At 44.7% G+C, this 21,614-nt stretch overlaps 1 protein-coding gene across 10 annotated transcripts in view; it reads left to right on the top strand.

Annotated features, from left to right (window-relative positions):
• The window catches only part of ULK4 (unc-51 like kinase 4), a 505,777-nt gene that overhangs the window by 253,158 nt on the left and 231,005 nt on the right, over nucleotides 1–21,614 (top strand). For 8 of the 10 annotated variants that reach the window (XM_045163883.1, XM_045163885.1, XM_045163880.1 and 5 more), the window contains one exon: nucleotides 18,330–18,435. In XM_045163883.1, the coding sequence (XP_045019818.1) occupies nucleotides 18,330–18,435 (106 nt within the window). Of the gene's footprint in view, nucleotides 1–2,117; nucleotides 2,649–18,329; nucleotides 18,436–20,097; nucleotides 20,237–21,614 lie in introns of those variants that run through there. The other 2 variants (XR_006640409.1, XM_045163886.1) reach the window with 2 other exon arrangements.

Below are 21,614 nucleotides of genomic sequence, written 5' to 3'. Positions count from 1 at the left end.
CTCTGCGTGTCCCATGACAGGATGCGTGATTGTTGATAGTCATTTGCGTGCCCCTCAACAGATCGTGTGATTGTTCACAACTCAAGCGCTCGAGGACTCACAACTAGCTGGCTCGCAGGAGTGTTTCGCTGGAAGCAGACAGTCCTGCATGTCTGGTCATTAATAACACAAGACTCCAAACAGGATAGCAGCACATCACAGAGCGGGAGGGGGGCAGGCGTGGGGGCTGAAGGCCTGAGAGGGTGAAGTGGCCAGTAGCGTGGGAGCCACCAGCTCCTGATGGGGGGATGACTGTGGCTCCCTTTCAAGTCTGGTCTAGGAGGAGCTGCCTGGCTGAACGTTGTCTAAGCAGGTAATACATTACTGTTGAATATGACTCTAATTAGAGTGTAACATTTTCCTCCCAAATAAATATAAAACAAAATATTCATCTCTCTGAATGGTTACTTCCTGATTGCTAGAATGGGTAAAATTTTAGATGATCCATCTCATCTTATTAATCCCACTGGGTTTCATAGTAGAAAATAAACGTGACTTGTTTATGCTTGCAAATCAAATTGCTGTAAAAGGTTGTTACAATAGACAGAGGCGAAATCATAATAAAATAATTTGGTAAAAATGGGAGCTAAGAGTATGCTTAATGGAACATGATTAGATTTAATTTTCTTACTATTTCCATCATTAAAGCTCCATTATCTTTTCTGAGACCTCATTTAGGCTTCTGGCCACAGCGCAACTCTGAGGCATTTCTGGGGAGCGCACAGAAGTGGGCAAGTTCCATTAAAAAACAAAAATAGCTAATAATATGTTCTTTCATTTCTGCTATTTGATATCGGCATCTCACATCTAGAATATCATATATCCTCTTTCTAACCTCATCTCTTGAAAGCCGTATGCATCATTATCTGAGAGTTTTCAGACAGAAGTTCGGTGTTATAGTTGAAAACAAAAACTCAGACATACTGATGACTGTCCCTGAAGTGCAGAGGCTCTGAGAATTCATAAGAATCCCTCTGGTTATCCCTGTACCATCAACTGTATCCACGGCTAAATCATATTTGTAGATAGTAACAGAATCAGTAGTAGTGTTAGCCTTCTGCTCATGGTAGAAGGACAGTTAGGAATCTGTTTGCCTTAAAAAACCTCCAGAAGAAATTGCCCCCCTCTGTTTCCTGTAACTAAAGGGTGAGAGTTGACCTTTCCAGCCAGAGAGGTAGAATGTAGTGAATTTAGACTTGGTCTGAAGTCAGGAGTCCACAGGGTGGAGGCCAGGTGATGAAGGATGATCAGAGCTGAGCTGAGCTGAGCTGGAGTGAGCCCTGTGGGCTGCCCATGAGGGTGACCTGTCACCACTCCTCCCCACTGTGTGCAGAGATGATGTAACTCATATCCATGAGTCATTGTGACCGTGTATTTCTAGTTTGCTTTTAATTCCAGTGAATCCTCAAGAAATCAGTATCCTGGGCACTTCGTATAAAGCAAGATTTAGTGTGGATTGCAAAAGTCTAGGGGCTTCCCAAGTGGCTCAGTGGTAAAGAATACGCCTGCCAACGCAGGAGACACGAAACGCAGATTCAGTCCCTGAATCAGGAAGATCGCCGGGAGGAGGAAATGGCAACCCACTCCAGTATTCTTGCCTGGAAAATTCCATGGGCAGTGGAGCCTGGCGGGCTGCAGTCCAGGGGGTTACAAAGAATCAGGCAGGACTGAGCATGAGTGCATGTTACATGTGGCAACACTCTTAGCTGAGTGTTGAGAGTGATGGACCTCAGTGTGTGCTTGTAACATCTGATGTCACTCAACTGCATGTTCCTAAGTTACAGGTCTCTGCTCTTCCTCAGGTTCTAGACCTCCACAAGGCTGCTGTTTCTTCCTGCCCAGCTCCATTCTAAAATCTCCTTCCTAGGCTGGTGCACTGGGATGACCCAGAGGGATGGTATGGGGAGGGAGGTGGGAGGGGCGTTCAGGATGGGGAACACGTGTACACCTGTGGCGGATGCATGTTGATGTATGGCAAAACCAATACAATATTGTAAAGTAAAAAAAAAAAATAATAAAAAAATTAAAAAAAAAATTAAATAAAATCTCCTTCCTAAAGTCTTCTCTCATCATCTCAGTGTTTCAAGGTCTCACTTCCTGGGATGCTAAGAGCGGGACTTGCCTTCGACATGGCACACTGCCCCTTAGCCTGTTCTGTCTGCCCTGCCCACCCACTGGATATGCAGCTACCCATTGGCAGGTGTCTTGGGGCACGTTTGGGGCGCTTCATCAGGATCCAGGGTGGACCTTGTGTATACTGGTCTTCAGTACAGATTGTTGAAGGAGTGACATTCAGTTGTGTGTGGAGGAGATTTTCCATTTTTTACCTTCTTCAAAATAATATACTCTATTTCTGTAATACAGGAGGATATCAGTTGGGCAAACTACTTAAAATGATGAATAACCAACAAATTGTTCACATAGTACTTGGTAAACATAGTTTGTGTGTGTGTCTGTGTGAGTGTATGAATTTGTATGTTTTAAAATTTATGCAGTGTCACATTAAAACCTTTTTTTCTTCAGTGTGGTATCTTAGAATCATTTGTTTATTCTCTTCAAGTCAGTTTTGTTTTCTGTGTTATAAAACCCTGTGATTAAGAGGACAGTAATTCATAAACATACTCTTTTCTCCCTCCCTTCCAACATTTATGTGTCAAAGTTGGTCTTCATAGTAACTCAGCTGGATTCTGCTCTGTGGGATCCTTTTAGGGGTCTAAAGAAAAGCAAGATTCTGAGAATTTTTCTTTTCACTTTATATCACAACTTAATGTTGTTCTTGGGTTGATCAGTGAGCATTCTGGGAATGGGTGAATGGGCAATGCCAGTCTAGTGCTAAAACTGATTAAGTGTTCTTTGCCATTTGTTGTTCAGTCACTCAGTCATGTTGACTATTTGCGACCCCACGAACTGCAGCACGCCAGGCCTCCCTGTCCTTCACCATCTCCCAGAGCTTGCTTAGACTCGTGTCCATTGAGTTGGTGATGCCATCCAACCATCTCGTCCTCTATTGTCCCCTTCTCCTCCTGCCGTCAATTTTTCCCAGCCTCAGGATCTTTTCTAATGAGTCGACTCTTCGCATCAGGTGGCCAGAGTATTGGAGCTTCAGCATCAGTCCTTCCAATGAATATTCAGGGTTGATTTCCTTTAGGATCGACTGGTTTGATCTTTGCCATAATCCACTAAGAAATATTTGAGATGGTGCAGAACGGTTTTGGATTATAATCACAAAGCTTAGAAATTGTTATCATTTGACATTGTTTAACCTCTCATTCAAGCTGTAAAGACATAGCATTGGGTTTAACGTCAAAGGATGTTAGGGAGCAGAAAGACCTTAGCTCGAGTCTCCAGGCAGATCATTTCTTCCCGGGAATCATTTCTGCATCCTCAAAAGGCAGTGCTTGCCCCCCTTTCCCCAGCCCCTGCTGCTGCTGGCTTGCAGTGGAGCTCACAGCCCTGCACCTGATGAGGCAGCCGCTGGGCGCTCTGCCCCTCAGAGCCGCCCTAGGGGAAAGGCTCCCTGTCATCTGTATGGCTTTAGACAGCATGTTTCCAGCTGCCTGAGGTTTTGCCTCTTTCTCTGCCCTTGTTGGATCTGGTGACAGTGACTTGGACGAGGTGGCTCAGAGTCATTGCTCTTGGCCTCTCCGGTGGAAGGCAGAGCCCTGCTGGGAGCAGGGCCCATGTTTTGTTGAACTCCTCTCTCTGAAACACTGGTCAGGGTTTACTGGGAGGCACCCGGAGGCTGGACTTGTGCTGGGCCTATGACTCACTTTTCATTCCGGGTGGAGGTGAGCAGCTGCCTGGTGATGCAGAGACTTCTCGATCTGACACTTGCAGATGAGGGCTTACACCCCCAGCTCAGCTCTCCTGGGTTCACTTTTCTTCTTGGGAAAATATTTTCTGACTCTCTTTTCTTCCTCCCCATCCTCTCTCCCTCCCTGGTCTGTCTCCCTTCTATCCACCCTCCCTCCCATCCTTCTACCCTCCCCTTGTTCTTAGGACTCATTCTGCTTTCTGTTTTTTTTTCCCTCAGACTTGCATGAGAAAAATTTAATGATGCCAATTTGACATCTAAGCCCTTCAAGCTGAAGTTCGTTTATTGAGCTATAAGAGTTAAAAATACGAAAACACCATAGCTTTCCCTTTCCCCTCCTCATTTCTGAGCTCCAGGGACTTCTCCTGGACTGGTGGGACTGTTGCATTCATGCAGAAACAATGCCATGACCAAATGGGCACTCTGTGGATGAGGCTAGGATGCCTAGCATAGAGCCAGGGCTTCCAAGGGTGTTGTCCCAGACTAGATAATAAAGGGGAGGGTCGGCTGATGTCTCAAGGCTCTTAAACCTCCAGTCTGGCTTGGTGTATGGAATTAATTTAAGTTCTTATTCTCTTTTCGACTTCAGAAGTGGACACTGACCAGTTTACCGTCACTTTCTCCCCTGGTCAAGTTGGTCAATCTCCTCTTGCCCAGCCCATGCCCTGCTTATGTTCAGGGTCTGCTGGTTTATTGATCCTTTCTCTCAAACCTTTACCCAGCAAAAGACCCTTTGATCCCCCTATGGTGGTCCAGCATGACCCACATTAACATTGCCCAGTTTATGCTTGAATCTAGGGAATCTTCCAACTCCAGTTAATTTTTTAAAATGCCAATAAGGGCACAAAATCCCATCTAGGAGATGAAAAATTCCTGAAATGATTTTATCCCGTTTCATACTGCCAAGTTATTCTCCAAGATGTTATAGTTTTTATCACTGTGTGGCCCCAAAATGAGCTTATCGAATTTTTCAATGTGTTTATTCAAGTATTGCTGTTATTAACTAGAGTCTAAGAAAAGGAAAACTGATTGCCCTCCATTATGGAGATTGATAACAGAAGTGTGATCATGCATAAAATACCCAGTGCAGCAAATTCTAGGGTGAGTGACAGAGATCAGGACTGCCTTATGCTGCTGATTTTTAAACATCACATATATATGTTTGCACTTTCCCTGGTGTCGGATTTGTTACATGCTCAGAATAACTTTTTGGGAAAAGGTGCTCCTTGTTGAACATTTATGCTATGTGAAGTGGCTTGGTTCTTCCATCTTCTCTTTAGAGATGGCCCTCTGCAACAAAAACTGGTTGAAAAATCCCATCAGATCAGGAAGTATTTGCTTTGGGGGCCTCGGGGTCACTAGGCATTTTGTTAAGGTTTCTCATAGCTCAATGGTAGCCCACCTACCACTTGCTGTTCAAGGATAAGAGCTGACCTGTCAAAGAAGGTGTTAAGGACAACTGGGTCTACAGCCCCCGGCAGCAACGCTTCAAGTATTACTTGTGCAGTGTGCACACAAATTTTATCCGTTTTAAAAGCTACCTCCTTGATTCTGCATACCCTGATGTGATCTATATTATTTTTATTAAAGTATAGTTGATTTACAATGTTGTGCCAGTTTTTTGCTGTACGACAAAGTGATTTGATTATATATACATTCTTTTTTGTATTCTTTCCCATTATGATTTATCATAATGGGACATTGAATTGAATTCAATTCAAGGACATTGAATATAGTTCCCTGTGCTGTACCTACTTTATGGGCCTTGTTGTTTCTCTAGTCTATATACATAGTTTGCATATGCTAACCCCAAACTCTCCCTCTGTGCCTCCCCAGCCCCTGGCAGCTACAAGTCTGTCATCTGTGTCTGAGAATCTGTTTCATAGGTAGGTTCATTTGTGTCATATTTTAGATTCTATAAATAAGTGATATATTTGTCTGTCTCTGACTTCTTCACTTAGTATGATGATCTCTGGTTGCATCCATGTTGCTGCAAATGACATGATTTCATTCTTTTCTATGGCTGAGTAGTATATGTACCACATCTTCCTCATCCGTTCCCTGGTTTGATTTTTCAAGTGGTGAGGGCAAAACGAGGTAATGGAAAAGGAGGATGCACTTCTGAGTTTCAGTCCAGGCTCTGTTCCTCTGTTCTTTTCACAGGGCTTCTCTTTCTTTATGTTTAAAATCAAATGATTGACCTAGAAGATTCTCTTAAGATTCTTCCAAAGTCTGGTAGTATGATTCTTGCTTTGTTCCAGGTTTGCCAGCTGGTGAATAATGGGGCAGGCCAAGAAGCTCTTTTTTTTTTTTTTTTTTTTTAAGCTCAGTTTTCTTTTTGCTTATTGCATTGTTCCTTCATGTGCCTCAAAACTGTAGGTTTAAATAAGCTTCCAGTCAATTCCCACTAATTTCTTTTTCCTGTAGGACTCACTAGTACTACTTTGAGACAGGATCTATGAGTACCAACACATGGAAAACTCCCACAGTCAAGAGATCTATAGTTGAAAATTGTCTTTTGATAATTCTGTGTGCTGATCTTTTCATTCATTTTTGCCTTATGTAATATTTTCTTTCTTTCAAATGGGACACTTATTTCTATTGGTGAGCAGTTACCTTTAATGGAGGGTCCTATTAAAACTGTGTCAAGGTCTTTCAAAATTTCAGAGTGTACATTTTCCATTTGGATGCGAGTGTGAGAGATTCTTATGAATTTCATTTGAAGTCAAAAGATCTGAATGTTTCCCTTATTGCAAACATTATTCAAAAGTAAATAAGATACTGATTGAAAACATTTTGAGAGAGATCATTTTTTATCCTTGTATAGTTCTGTTTCACACCATTAAATAGCAAATTTTAGGTGCTCCATAAATATGTATTGATTGTTTGATTGAAGGCGGTTTCTAGTTGCTGACAAGTTCATTTCTCGAAGGAGCATCCCACAAGCCATATATCACTTCCCCAGCTGTGTTCATCATATAAGCAAGATGGAGCACTTCCGTAATTTACCAGAGGCCTCTGCATACCAGCCACCATACCTTGGCTCTGGAAACCTGGCTAAAAGTCCCAGTTCTGCCCCCAGAGGGCTCAGGGGGTTGTGGCAGGTGTTGTGATGAAGGCAGACACAGGATGGTGGTGGAAATACACAAGAAAGGTGGCCTCCCCTGCCCACCGCCCCCCCAGCCACAGCAGATGACATCTGGCCTGAATTTTAAAGAATAAATCTGTTTGCCAAACCTTTATTATTGTTTTTTATTACCATTATTGTTGTTTTCACTTTGGACTGTGGCAGGGATGCTAGAAGAAGGCAGGAAGGGTTTTGTGTCTGGACGCACACTTGTGTTTTTTCTTTCTCCTCCGTCCCCCTGCTGCCAGCCTGCAGTTAGCTTAGCGAGCATGTTGCGGGTCAGGAGGGGCCTGTCTGTCAACACTGCAGGCAGACACACAAAGGGGACACGATCCATCCCTGGGGGCATGGTCCTGGCCTCTTGTCTTTGGCTCCGTGGCCGGGGTTCTCCTGCCTGAACAGCATCGGCCCTGGCCCACTACATCTGCCTTGAGGCCTTGGGCCCTACTGGGAGCCCAGAGGACGGAATCTTCCTGCTGGAAGCCTAAATAATGTGAGAGGGCATGGCCGTGGAAACTAAGTGACGTGTTCACCTGCTGGAAGGGCGTCCGCAGCGCACTGCCAGGGTGTTACACAGACCAGGACCCTCGAGCCGCGTGGGCACACCGATTGACAGATGGCTCCAGTTGACCCAGACCCCTGTCTGCGCTAGCTGGAACGCATCACTAATAATAACTTGTATTTACTGCTAGAGGGCCTCCACCGTACCTGTCAGTCACATTTAAAATGCATCTGAAGCTCTTCTCTCTCATGTCCCTAACCAGAAAGATGGAGGGAGAGCCAACTAAAAGAAGGGAGTTAATTTTATGCCTCCAGACTCTTAGGCCGAGAGCCCCATATGGTTTTGTCTACAGATGGAAGAAGACCCTTTCCAGGTCCCCTCCCCCGACCCCACCGAGTCTCCTCGGAGCCTGCTAAGTCCCGCGAAACCCTGACCACAGGGCAGAGAGGAGCTGGGTGACTGCTTCACAGCTGGCAAAGCAGAGGCCCAGCACCAGCTCCCTCACACCCCAGACAGGCCCACTTTGGACCCCCAAATCCTGTCCTTTCTTCCCAGGAAATCCCATGTGTATATGTATGAGGGAAAATTCTATGGACAGAAGAGCCTGGCGCAGTCTACAGTCCATGGGGTCCCAAAGAGTCAGACACAACTGAGCGACTAATACTCACACATATTTATGAGGTACATGAGTGAGTTCATTTTAAATTACTCTGTGCCCAAGGCCTTGGATCTGCCTTGCTCTGTCATCTCCTGGTTCTTGTGGTTTTCTCCCACTCTCAGGCCTTGGGATCCCGCCGGGACTTTGAACAAACTGGACTGTGGGAATCACTGGCTCTCCCTCCGTCCTGGACCTACTGTAACCTCTGGCGCACTCACTCCCCAGACCCCTCGGCCCCAGATGTCAGCCCGGGGAGGGGAAATGACTCTCTGCCGCTTTCAAAAGCAGCGGCTGTCAGCCATCAGGACAGTGAGGCCAGGGATAGAGACACATTAAGAGATGGCAGTGGGGTTGGAAAGCAGATTGAAGAGGGGCTCTGGGAAAACCAGGGGGCCGCTGTGGCTGGTTGGATGTGGGAGACAAGAGTAGAGGCAGTCGTCTCTGGTGATTCGAAGATGCATGGCTGGGTAGCCGGGCAGATTGGAGGGTTCATTAAAATGGAAAACAGAAAAGAGGAAGAGTAAGGGCAAAGGAGCCAGCTCAGTTTAGATTCCATCGAGTTAGCACTGCTGGTGAAACAGCCTTGAGGAAAGCTCAGAAATATGAAAGTGTCCTCCCCACACGTGACTCAGTGTTGTTTGGGTGCTCTGCAGGCCCCTTTTTCCAAAAAAAGTTTTTAAACTTTTTAATTGGAGGGCAATTACGTTACAAATATTGTGTTGGTTTCTGCCATCCCTCACCATGAATCAGCCACAGGTATACTTATGTCCCCTCCCTCTTGAATCTCCTCCCACCCCAGCCCTCCAGCTTGTCACAGAGCTCCGGGTTTCAGCTCCGTGAGTCATACAGCGAATTCCCTCTGGCTGTCTATGTTACATATGGTAGTGTATACGGTTCCATGATGCAGGCTCCTCTGCAGGCTCCAGATCTCTAGGAGTCTGGCCATGCAGGAGAAGATATGAAAAGGATCGTGGGTTGATGCCACCCTGTGTCCTGTGGCGACACCTCTGTACCAAGTGCAAGTGCCTGCACAGTCCAGGGACAGGTGGGACAGCAACATAAGCCCGCCCCCCACCCCACCCTGAAATGTCATCCGAACATGTGCGCTGAATGGGATATGCTGTGCGTTCATTTCAGAGAGATGGTGGATGTCACGTGTGTGTCATTTGCGTGTGCTTCTACTTCTCATTCTTTCAGTGGCTCCTTCCTAACCTCGCAGGATTGGTTCTTGTCTTCTGGTACGTTGTCTTTTGAGTTCCAGCCCACACCAAGGGCAGAAGAGAGTGACTATGGTTCATTGTTACTGTTGATCATTAGAGGTATCTCCTACCTTGACTGTTGAGACCCCAGCCCAGCATTTTCATCTGAAGTCTTCCAGTGCTACTTCCACCTTCATATGCTGGAATGGAGTCTAACGCTGTGTTTACAAGTGAGAGCACTTTGGGAAGGCTGATTGCTTTCCAGCGGCATTTCCTTGCTGTGCCCTTGGTGTTACAGAGCTGTCCTCTTTAAGCACTGAAGCAATTAGTTTCAAGAAGGCTGATTCTTCAGGGTCCAGTGCTCTCCTGCCTTTCATTTGCTGAAGCTGTACATCTTAATGAAGTTGTTTCATCTATGTTGCCAAACACTAGAATTTTGCGGCTTCAATTCTAATTATCTCTACTGGCAAACGCTATGTTTTATTAGAACTCTCAAGTGCCCTGTTTATTAAATGTCCGTACACGATGGTGTTGGGCACACAAATTAGGTCAGCTCTCCTTATTGGGTTCTGGACGGAGGGGTCGACGATTTTCATCATAATCCTCAAGTGCAGTAGGATCGTCTTGGGTGTCTTTGTGGGAGGGTAGTGCAGGCTTCTCCTTCTCCCGTGAGCTCAGCTTCCATTCTTGCCCCTCAGCCAATGCTGAGGCTGAGTGTCTCAGTCCTGTGACTGTCGACTGTGGGGCCACTGTGTAACCTCATTCTTGGGTGTGGTACGCTCATTCTTCTGTCCTGTAGTTGCCAAATACCTACATCTTGCTTTCCGGGTTGCATATCTCATGATAGGCCGTCCATATTAAGGGATCTTTTGAAGCCAGGAGGTCCCAGTGGTGGTAACACAGCGCTGGGCATATTGTAGCCGGAGAAGTTAGAGGGCAGTGTTAGAACAGCAGCTTCAAAGCAGCCTTTCTCTCCTCTTTCCGCCCCCTGCTCCAGAGTCCTTTACGTCCCTGGCCCTCTTGTGTTGGTTAACCTGGGGTGGGCTGCCGAGGGACCCTGAGGTCCTGCGCTCTGCCCTCCTGCCCCCTGCTCCAGAGTCCTTTATGTCCCTGGCCCTCTTGTCGTGTTGGTTAACCTGGGGTGGGCTGCCGAGGGACCCTGAGGTCCTGTGCTCCGCCCTCCTGCCCCCTGCTCCAGAGTCCTTTACGTCCCTGGCCCTCATGTCGTGTTGGTTAACCTGGGGTGGGCTGCCGAGGGACCCTGAGGTCCTGCGCTGCGCCCTCCTGCCCCCTGCTCCAGAGTCCTTTACGTCCCTGGCCCTCATGTCGTGTTGGTTAACCTGGGGTGGGCTGCCGAGGGACCCTGAGGTCCTGCGCTCCGCCCTCCTGCCCCCTGCTCCAGAGTCCTTTACGTCCCTGGCCCTCATGTCGTGTTGGTTAACCTGGGGTGGGCTGCCGAGGGACCCTGAGGTCCTGCGCTCCACCCTCCTGCCCCCTGCTCCAGAGTCCTTTACGTCCCTGGCCCTCTTGTGTTGGTTAACCTGGGGTGGGCTGCCGAGGGACCCTGAGGTCCTGCGCTCCGCCCTCCTGCCCCCTGCTCCAGAGTCCTTTATGTCCCTGGCCCTCTTGTCGTGTTGGTTAACCTGGGGTGGGCTGCCGAGGGACCCTGAGGTCCTGCGCTCCGCCCTCCTGCCCCCTGCTCCAGAGTCCTTTACGTCCCTGGCCCTCATGTCGTGTTGGTTAACCTGGGGTGGGCTGCCGAGGGACCCTGAGGTCCTGCGCTCCGCCCTCCTGCCCCCTGCTCCAGAGTCCTTTACGTCCCTGGCCCTCTTGTCGTGTTGGTTAACCTGGGGTGGGCTGGCGAGGGACCCTGAGGTCCTGCGCTCCGCCCTCCTGCCCCCTGCTCCAGAGTCCTTTACGTCCCTGGCCCTCATGTCGTGTTGGTTAACCTGGGGTGGGCTGCCGAGGGACCCTGAGGTCCTGCGCTCCACCCTCCTGCCCCCTGCTCCAGAGTCCTTTATGTCCCTGGCCCTCTTGTCGTGTTGGTTAACCTGGGGTGGGCTGCCGAGGGACCCTGAGGTCCTGCGCTCCGCCCTCCTGCCCCCTGCTCCAGAGTCCTTTATGTCCCTGGCCCTCTTGTCGTGTTGGTTAACCTGGGGTGGGCTGCCGAGGGACCCTGAGGTCCTGCGCTCCGCCCTCCTGCTCCGTCAGTGTTGTCACTCGGCAGCATTGCTTGGTGGTAAAGGGTCACCTTCCATCTCCTAGATTGAATCCCAGCCTCACCATCAAGAAGCTCGGTGATCTTTGGTGAGTGACACTTCACCTCCTTAACCTCAGAGCCCTTATCTGTGAGAAGGGGAGATTTGTAGTCACTTCGGAGTTTTGGTGAGGATTAAATGAGATGATACAGGTAGAGGGCTTGAGGTACGGGCTATAGCGTGTAGTCCCTTATCAGCATATTTTCACTTCTGCCTTGTGCATGCTTGGGCTCATGTGGCTGCTCTGCCGCCATCAGCACAGAAGCTGCTGGTGTCCCGGCCCCTGACCCCGTGCCAGAGGCCCTGTTGTGGGTCACTAAATGTTTCCCTGTCCTTACACTGCTCTTACTGCATGTGTTGGGGCATCAGTGGTGTGGACCCCTTGTTTTGTTAGTGAGCTGTGCGACTCTTTTTAGGGAGAGGGGCTGTCTTAGAGGAACATCTAATGAAGACACAGCCTTTAATCAGCGTTATCCCTCCCCTCCATCTCTGGCCTGTGGTCTTTGACTCAAACTTGTGGTTTCTTTCCTCTTTACACTAATCTTTCAGGGTCCCCACATATTTACCCTGATGTCTTCTCCCTTCATATAATTCTCTACTCTGGCTTTGAAAGAAATACAGTGTTTTTCATAGCATAACTTATCCCCTGTGGACTATGAATGTGGTTGTGAACTGTAGTAACAAATCTTATTTAAGTTGCTAAGAGAAGTGAAATAGCTCAACTTGATAGAAATTAATAGAAGTGTGCTTAATTCACATTTACACCTTCTCATCTGCTCTTCTCATGTCTTGAGCATTGTTTTTTGCGGAAATTAAGTTCCAGGCCACAGCAGTTACTGTCTGATTTCCCCTAGAGAACCACGTCATTGCCTTGAGCAGGCACGGTCACTATGTTCTATGGTTTATCTCTTTCAAACTAAGTAAGAAGTATTCTTGTAGGTACAAGAAGGAAGAAGTGAATATAGTTTTAACAGAGCCCCTGTTTTATATCGAACAAAGTTCATGGTCTGTGAATGGTTTAAAAATCAATAGCAAAGAAATTAAAGTGTTTTGAATAATGCCTGAAATGGAAAAGGAGCCATGTCTCTCAGTCTGGTTATAGGGTCTTTGGTCTCTGTTCTCTGCATCAGATATTGTGCCCTGAGCATTTCCAGTGATAAGGTTAGTGGGGTCTCTTGATAGGCAGAGTGCACCTTTGTGCCCTTCTGCAGATGCAGCACTGTGGGGCTGGCAGAGGCCCTCCTTCTGCAGTGACTGCAAACTCCAGGCCGAGAGTCTCAGGACTTAATTGGCTGGGGTACGGTCCTGGGCTCTTTAGTACTCAGGGGTGATGGAGGTTTGAAAAGTTGGCTTTTGTACTTAAAGAAAATGCCTTTATCAACAAGTGACTCTCACTTTTGAACACCAGGAAAAACTGAAGCATTGACTTTACAAAAAGCCAAAAATACTTCCAAGAGCATAGAAAAGTCATGTATAGTCACAAAAATATGTTTATGAAAGGAACAGTGGATTTATCTCTAGTAAAACTGACCTATATTTTCCAACAGACTGGCCTTTGAACAAGGACTGGTATAATTTTACCAAATGGAAACAAAAGAAGAGATTTATTACTGTCTTTATTCTTCACAAGAATAAGTTTCCTTTGTGTCGTTAGCTACTTTATCATGAATAACTTGTCATGTCATCTTGGTGCTTATTAATCACCCTTTCCCTCCAACCAATTGTAAGAATAATTAGATGAAATTGGTGGTAGCCCATTGCTTCCACATTAATATTCTTAAACTGGTGTCAGTGAAACAGTCAAACATGAACATCCACTTTAATACCTGTGTTTCTAAAGAATAGAACTTTCCAGGCATTGATATTTGGAAAGCAGACCTTTTATAGATGATTAGGCTCAAGAAATAGAGTGACTCCCATTGGTGGGATGTATATGTCTGTTGACTGCAGTTTAGAGCCCGATGCTGTGTTGATTTTTTTAAAATTTATTTATTTTAATTGGAGGCTAATTACTTTACAATATTGTATTGGTTTTGCCATACATCAACATGAATCCGCCATGGGAAGCAACCTAGATGTCCATCAGCAGATGAATGGATAAGAAAGCTGTGGTCCATATACACAATGGAGTATTACTCAGCCATTAAAAATAGAATGCATTTGAATCAGTTCTAATGAGGTGGATGAAACTGGAGCCGATTATACAGAGTGAAGTAAGCCAGAAAGAAAAACACCTATATATGGAATTTAGAAAGATGGTAATGATAACCCTGTATGCGAGACAGCAAAAGAGACATAGATGTATAGAACAGTCTTTTGGATTCTGTGGGAGAGGGAGAGGGTGGGATGATTTGGGAGAATGGCATTGTAACATGTATAATATCATATAAGAAACAAATCGCCAGTCCAGCTTTGATGCAGGATACAGGATGCTTGGGGCTGGTGTACTGGGATGACCCAGAGGGATGGTATGGGGAGGGAAGTGGGAGGGGGGTTCAGGATGGGGAAGACGTGTTGATTTTTTTTTGTGTGTGTGAGCTTTTTGAAACCATGTGTTAACTCAAGGGACTCTGAGCAGCTCTGCTGAATGTCCTCATTCTGAGGCCTGGGCTATTGGCACATCTTCCCTCCAGACTGGTCACAAGGCAGAGGAAGGATAGGACAGTGAAGCCATCTCTAGCCTTTAAAACTTCTGCCCAAATGAGTCCAATTGGCCAAAGCCAGTCTTTGGGGCAACTCTAAGTATGAGTGGGCAGGAAAGGGCCATCCTCCTACATATCTAGGCAAGGGAAGTAGGAATTGTGTACATTTCTGGTGACCAACTCAAAGTCACAAGTGTAGATTCTTGACTAAAATGGAAAGCTGGCTCCCTGAAAAGACCAGTAATATAGGCAAGGCTTTGGTGAGCCTGATCAAGAAGAGGGAGGAGATAGTGTAAAAGGTGATGTCAGTCAGCTCAGAGAAGATAGGTAAAGATAGGAGAGAGAGTTTTGTATGATTCTGTTACAGTATGTTTGAAAACTTGGGACATTTTAGATGATTTTCTTGGAAAATGGACATAAATTTGGATCAGTATAGATGCTAAGATGTTTTTGAAAAAAATATTTGAAGATTTACCAGTAAAAATACACTGATCCCAGTTGCTTTTATTAAATACTAGGGAGTTCTACCATCTCACCCAGAAGTAGATAGTAGATGCACAATAAATGTTTGTGGAATAAAATGAAAGGACAAAGGGTATCATCAAACTGATACTAAATTCAGATGAGGATGTCACTCATAGACCACTAACACTGGAGACACTGACGTCAATTCAGTTCAGTCGCTCAGTTGTGTCCGACTCTTTGTGAGCCCATGGACTGCAGCACATCAGGCTTCCCTGTCCATCACCACCTCCTGGAGCCTACTCAAACTCATGTCCATCACGTCGATGATGCCATCCAACCATCTCATCCTCTGTCATCCCCTTCCCCTCCTGACTTCAATCTTTCCCAGCATCAGGGTCTTTTCTAATGAGTTGGTTCTTTGCATCATGTGGTCAAAGTACTGGAGTTTTTAACTTCAGCATAGTCCTTCCAAAGAATACTCAGGACTCATTTCCTTTAGGATGGACTGGTTTGATCTCCTTGAAGATCTCCTTGCAGACTCCTCTCAAGAGTCTTCTCCAACACCACAGTTCAAAAGCATCAATTCTTCGGTGCTCAGCTTTCTTTATGGTCCAACTCTCACATGCATACATGAGTACTGGAAAAACCATAACTTTGACTAGACAGACCTTTGTTGGTAAAGTAATGTCTCTGTTTTCTAATATACTGTCTAGGTTGGTCATAGCTTTTCTTCCAAGGAGCAAGCGTCTTTTAATTTCATGGCTGCAGTTACCATCTGCAGTGATTTTGGAGCCCCCCAAAATAAAGTCTCTTACTGTTTCCATTGTTTCCCCATCCGTTTGCCATGAAGTGTTGGGACCGGATGCCATGATCTTAGTTTTCTGAATGTTGAGTTTTAACCCAACACTCTCCTCTTTCACTTTCATCAAGAGGCTCTTTAGTTCTTCACTTTCTGACGTAAGGATGGTGTCATCTGCGTATCTGAGGTTATTGATGACCTGATGGTCAAAACTGAAATCAGATTGGTTATATTCTTTGCAGCCAAAGATGGAGAAGCTCTATACAGTCAGCAAAAACAAGACCAGGAGCTGACTGTGGCTCAGATCATGAACGCCTTATTGTCAAATTCAGACTTAAATTGAAGAAAGTAGGGAAAACCACTAGACAATTCAGGTATGACCTAAATCAAATCCCTTACAATTATACAGTGGAAGTGACAAAGAGATTAAAGGGATTAGATCTGATAGACAGTGTGCCTGAAGAACTATGGACGGAGGCATTGTACAGGAGGTTGTGATCAAGACCATCCCCAAGAAAAAGAAATGCAAAAAGGCAAGATGGTTGCTTGATGAGGCTTTACAAATAGCCAAGAAAAGAAGAGAAGTTAAAGGCAAAGGAGGAAAAGAAAGGTATATGCATGTGAATGCCAAATTCCAAAGAATAGTAAGGAGAGATAAGAACGATTTCCTCAGCAATCAATGCAAAGAAATGAGGAAAACAATAGAGTGGGAAAGACTAGAGATCTCGTCAAGAAAATTAGAGATACCAAGGGAACATTTCATGCAAATATGAGCAAAATAAAGGACCAAAATGGTATGGACCTAACAGAAGCAGAAGATATTAAGAAAAGGTAGCAAGAATACACAGAGGAACTATACAGAAAAGATCTTCATGACCCAGATAATCACGGGGTGATCACTCACATAGAGCCAGACATCCTGGAATGCAAAGTCAACTGGGCCTTAGGAAGCATCACTACAAACAAAGCTAGTGAAGGTCGTGGAATTCCAATTGAGCTGTTTCATATCCTAAAGATGATGCTGTGATAGTGCTGTACTCAATATGCCAGCAAATTTGGAAAGCTCAGAAGTGGCCACAGGACTGGAAAAGGTCCGTTTTCATTCCAATCCCAAAGAAAGGCAATGCCAGAGAATATTCAAACTACCACACAATTGCACTCATCTCACACGCTAGGAAAGTAATGCTCAAAATTCTCCAAGCCAGGCTTCAACAGTACATGAACCATGAACTTCCATATGTTCAAGCTGGATTCAAAAAAGGCAGAGGAACCAGAGATCATCTTGCCAACATCTGCTAGGTCATCAAAAAAGCAAGAGAGTTCCAGAAAAACATCTACTTCTGCTTTATTGCCTATGCCAAAGCCTTTGACTGTGTGGATCACAACAAACCGTGGAAAATTCTGAAAGAGATGGGAATACCAGACCACCTGATCTGCCTCCTGAGAAATCTGTCTGCAGGTCAAGAAGCTACAGTTAGAACTGGACATGGAACAACAGACTGGTTCCAGATCGGAAAAGGAGTATGTCAAGGCTGTATATTGTCATCCTACTTATTTAACTTATATGCAGAGTACATCATGCAAAATGCCAGGCTGCATGAACATTGATGTGACTATTCTAGAACAAGCAAATAGAACCTGGCAGTATAATAAAAGTATAGTCCATATGTTGTCTTCTGAAGGAGGTGTCCCTTACTTGCTTTGTTTAAAGTTGTAACCTTCCCCTACAGCACCCCCAAACCGCTGTCCCCTGTTCTGTCTCCTCCTACAGTGTGTTTCATCCTTTAACATAGAATGTAATTATTGTCTTCCCCCACTGCTACATGTAAATTCCACAAGGGTGGGGCTGCTTTTTTGGAAATTTTTTAAAAATTTTGGTCTGTTTTATTCACTGATATAAGCCAAGTGCCTAGAACAGTGGGCACTTTGTAAATAAAAGTTGTAAAAAAGACTTAATTCTCAGTGCAACATGGGATCCTGGACTGGACCCTGGAACAGAAGAGGATGTTAGCAGAAAATGTGACATTTGAATAGTCTTTAGTTTTGTTATTAGCACCATACCAGTGGTACCTTAGTTTCGATCAACGTTCATTGGTTGGATTATGCTAACAGGGGAAACTGGGTGAAGGGTGTATGGAGACTCTGTATGCTGTCTTTACAACTCTGCTGTGACTCTAAAAGTATTTCAAAAGAAAATCTTTGGGATCCCTTAAAAAGTTAGAAAGAAGTTATCTTTTGTGTCTTGTCAATGAGAAATTGGACCAAAGTCACACCCTGCTATGAGCTGTGAAGCGTTAGGGAAAGCGGAGTTCACTCTTTCAGGCCCCTGTATAGTGCAGTGCACTCAAGCAGTGCTGCAGTGAGTCATATTCAACATCACCAGCCGTGTGTAAGAGTGAGGAAGGAAAAAGCAGTAACAATCGACTCTCAAAACTGCAGAAATGTTTCTTTAAGAAGTTTATCTTTTGTGATCTCAAAGTCACTTTCAGGTGTGGTTTCATAAGTTCCACGTACTAGATCTTTAGTCAGAGAAGTTGCCCATCAGAAGCCCCGAGGGCAGAGTGGTTGTCCCTCAGCGCGTGGGCAGGGGACAGCATGCAACCATGCTGGTGCCCTGAGTGGTTCACGCTGCCTCCCAGCTCACCTGACTCAACGATGGGACCTTAACACAGAGGAATTTTGCCCCATCCGAGTGGAAAAAGATAATCACCCAACCTTGTGCAAAGAATGAAGGGAGGTCGGTCATGTGACCATTTGTCTGTATTATGATGTAATGATGTTACTCTGTTTCTGTACAGTTATGATGAAAATGGTACTCTGTTGCAGGAACATCAGGAGAACATTCTGGGTAACACCATGCAAAGTGTGGTTGCATTGCTCAACAATCTGGTTGCCTGCAAAGATTCGAATATGAAGCTACTTTACGAACAAGGTAAATGCTTCTTAGAATTCATCTTTGATTATGTTGAATTTTGCCTATTTATAAGTTTCCTCATCTCACATAGTAGACAGTTGCTGCTGCTAAGTTGCTTCAGTCGTGTCCGACTCTGTGCGACCCCACAGACGGCAGCCCACCAGGCTCCCCCGTCCCTGGGATTCTCCAGGCAAGAACACTGGAGTGGGTTGCCATTTCCTTCTCCAATGCATGAAAGTGAAAAGTGAAAGTGAAGTCGCTCAGTCGTGTCCAACCCTCAGCGACCCCATGGACTGCAGCCTACCAGGCTCCTCCGTCCATGGGATTTCCCAGGCAAGAGTACTGGAGTGGGGTGCCCTTGCCTTCTCCGAGTAGACAGTTAACAAGTACTACTTAGAGTTGATCAATCAAAATAGATGCTTAAAGTTCTACAAATAATGATAATATTACCAGCACAAATGGGAAGTCTGGTTGGATTGTGATAGTATCTCAGAGTTAATTCATTCTCATTCATGGCACAAAATCAATAGGCACTCCACAGATGATAGATCAAGAAATGGAAATGTAAGCATCCTATGTAGACTTTGCTGCCAATCAAAATATAAACATATATGGTCAAAATCACCTTGGAAGATGAGACTGGATGAGTTGAGGGTGGCTTTATTTTACATCTTATGCATATCTATAATACTGAAATGAAAACTTTTAAAAGTTTTTAAAGAGCTCAATTGAAGAGTTCATTTTTTTTTGTTTGTTTGTTTTAGGTTTTGAAACCAAATTGGGAGGGCAGTACAGAAATTTCCCATATAACCCTGACCCCACACATGCAGAGCATACTCCATTATCAATACCACTCATCAAAGTGGTTTTTTTTTTTTTTTTTTTGCCAAAGATAAATGTACACTAATATCATAATCACCCAAAGTTCATAGTTTAGATTCAGGCTCACTCTTGATATTGTACTTTCTCTGTGTTTGGACAAATGTATAATGACATTTGGGGCTTCCCCAGTGACTCAATAATAAGGTACTCACTTGCAGTGCAGGGGGCACAGGAGACCAAGTTCAGTCCCTTGGTCAGGACCATCTCCTGGAGGGGGGCATAGCAACCCACTCTAGTATTCTTGCCGGGAAAATCCCATGGACACAGGAGCCTCGCAGAGAGTCAGATGCAGCTGAAGTGCTTGAGCATGCATGCGTAATGACATATATCCATCGTTATTATATTGTACAGTGCATTTTCATCGCCTTAACCGTCCTCTATGCTCTACCTGTTCATCCCCGCTGCCTTCTACAAGCACTGATCTTTTCACTGTCTACATAGTTTTGCCCCTTCCAGAACATCATAAAGTTAGAATCATACAGTATGTCACCTTTTCAGATTGGCTTCTTTCACTTAGTAATATTTATTTAAGGTTCTTCCATGTGTTTTCATGGTTTGATGGCTCATTTCATTTTTGTACTGAATAAAATTCTCTCTTGTTTGGAAGTACTGCAGCTTTGTTAATCCATTTACCTAATGAAGGACATCTTGGTTGCTTCTGGATTTTGGCAATTATGAATAAAGCTGCTATAAATATATGTATTATGATTTTTGTGTGGACATAAGTTTTGAACTCCTTTAGGTAAATACCAAAGAGTGCATTTGCTAACAGTATGCTAATTGTTTCATTTTTTTAAGGGATGCCAAACCATCTTCCAGTGTGGCTGTACCGCTGTGCATTCCCAAAGTGAATGAGAGTTTCTGTTCCTCAGAACCCTTGCCAGCATTGGGTGTTGTCAGTGTTCTGGATTCTGGATGTTCTGTTAAGTGTGTCATGGTAGCTCCTTGTTTTAATTTCCCTTTCCCTGATGGTATATATGATGTGAAGCATTTTCTTATATTCTTGTTTCCCATTTGTATATCTTCTCTGGTGGAGGTCTCTGCTAAGATCTGTAACTTAATTTTTAATTGGATTATTTTTTCTTCTTGCTCTTGGGTTTCAAGAGTTCTTTGCATATATTGGATAAAGTTCTTTATCAGATGTGTCTTTTTCAAATATTTTCTCCCAATCTGTGGCTTGTGTGTTAATTATTTTGGAAAGCCACAGTTTTAATTTTAGTTAAGTCCAGTTTGTGAATTTTTTTTTTATGAATTGTGTCCCTGGTGTTATTATCTCAAAAGTCTTCACCATACCCAATGTCATCTAGGTTTTCTCCTGCATTATCCTCTAGGAGTTTTGTAGTTCTGAATTTTTACAATTAGGCCTGTGATCCATTGTGAATTAATTTTTGTGAAGGGTATAAGGTAGATTTTTTTTTTTTTTTTTTGGTATGTTGCTGTTAGGGGAGACTGTCTTTGCTTCATTGTGTTGCCTTTGCTCCTTTGTCAAAGGTCATTTAACTGTATTTATCCAAGTCTGTTACTGGGCTCTCTCTTCTCTTCCATTGACCTGTTTGCTTTATACTTTCACCAGTACCCACTGTCTTGATGACTGTAGCTTTAAGGTAAGTCTTGAAGTCAGGTGGCATCAGTCCTTTACCTTTATTCTTCTCCTTAATATAAACTTTAGAATCAGCTTGTTGATACTCATAAAATAACTTGCTTGGACTTTGATTGGGATCGGAGACAGCAATGGCACCCCACTCCAGTACTCTTGCCTGGAAAATCCCGTGGACGGAGGAGCCTGGTAGGCTGCAGTCCATGGGGTTGCTAAGAGTCGGACACGACTGAGCGACTTCACTTTCACTTTTCACTTTCATGCATTGGAGAAGGAAATGGCAACCCACTCCAGTGTTCTTGCCTGGAGAATCCCAGGGACGGGGGAGCCTGGTGGGCTGCCGTCTATGGGGTCACACAGAGTCGGACACGACTGAAGCAACTTAGCGACATTCAATCTATCGATCAAGTTGGTAATATTGTTACATCTTAAACACAGTGTTTACTACTTTTGTATAATTAAAATGTCTCATTTGACTGTTCATGAAAATAAGATTTGAATAGGATCAATGAATAAAAAAAATGCAAGATCAGTGGATAAAATCTTTAAGTCACAGTTCTGATCCCCCCCCCCCAACATTTAGAGTTGTGTTTCTATTGGTCACTATACCTAAATGTTGGAAATGTTTTTTTTCTGCCTTAAGAGGAATGTGCATTTTCAACGATAATAAATATTGCCAAGAGTTGAGGGATTTTAGTACATTGAAACATTTATCCTT

This window comes from Bubalus bubalis, chromosome 21 (assembly GCF_019923935.1).
Source record: "Bubalus bubalis isolate 160015118507 breed Murrah chromosome 21, NDDB_SH_1, whole genome shotgun sequence".
In the NCBI taxonomy this organism is placed as follows: Eukaryota; Metazoa; Chordata; class Mammalia; order Artiodactyla; family Bovidae; genus Bubalus; species Bubalus bubalis.
The sequence above is the reverse complement of the archived record's forward strand: the minus strand, read 5'-3'. Positions and strand labels throughout refer to the sequence as shown.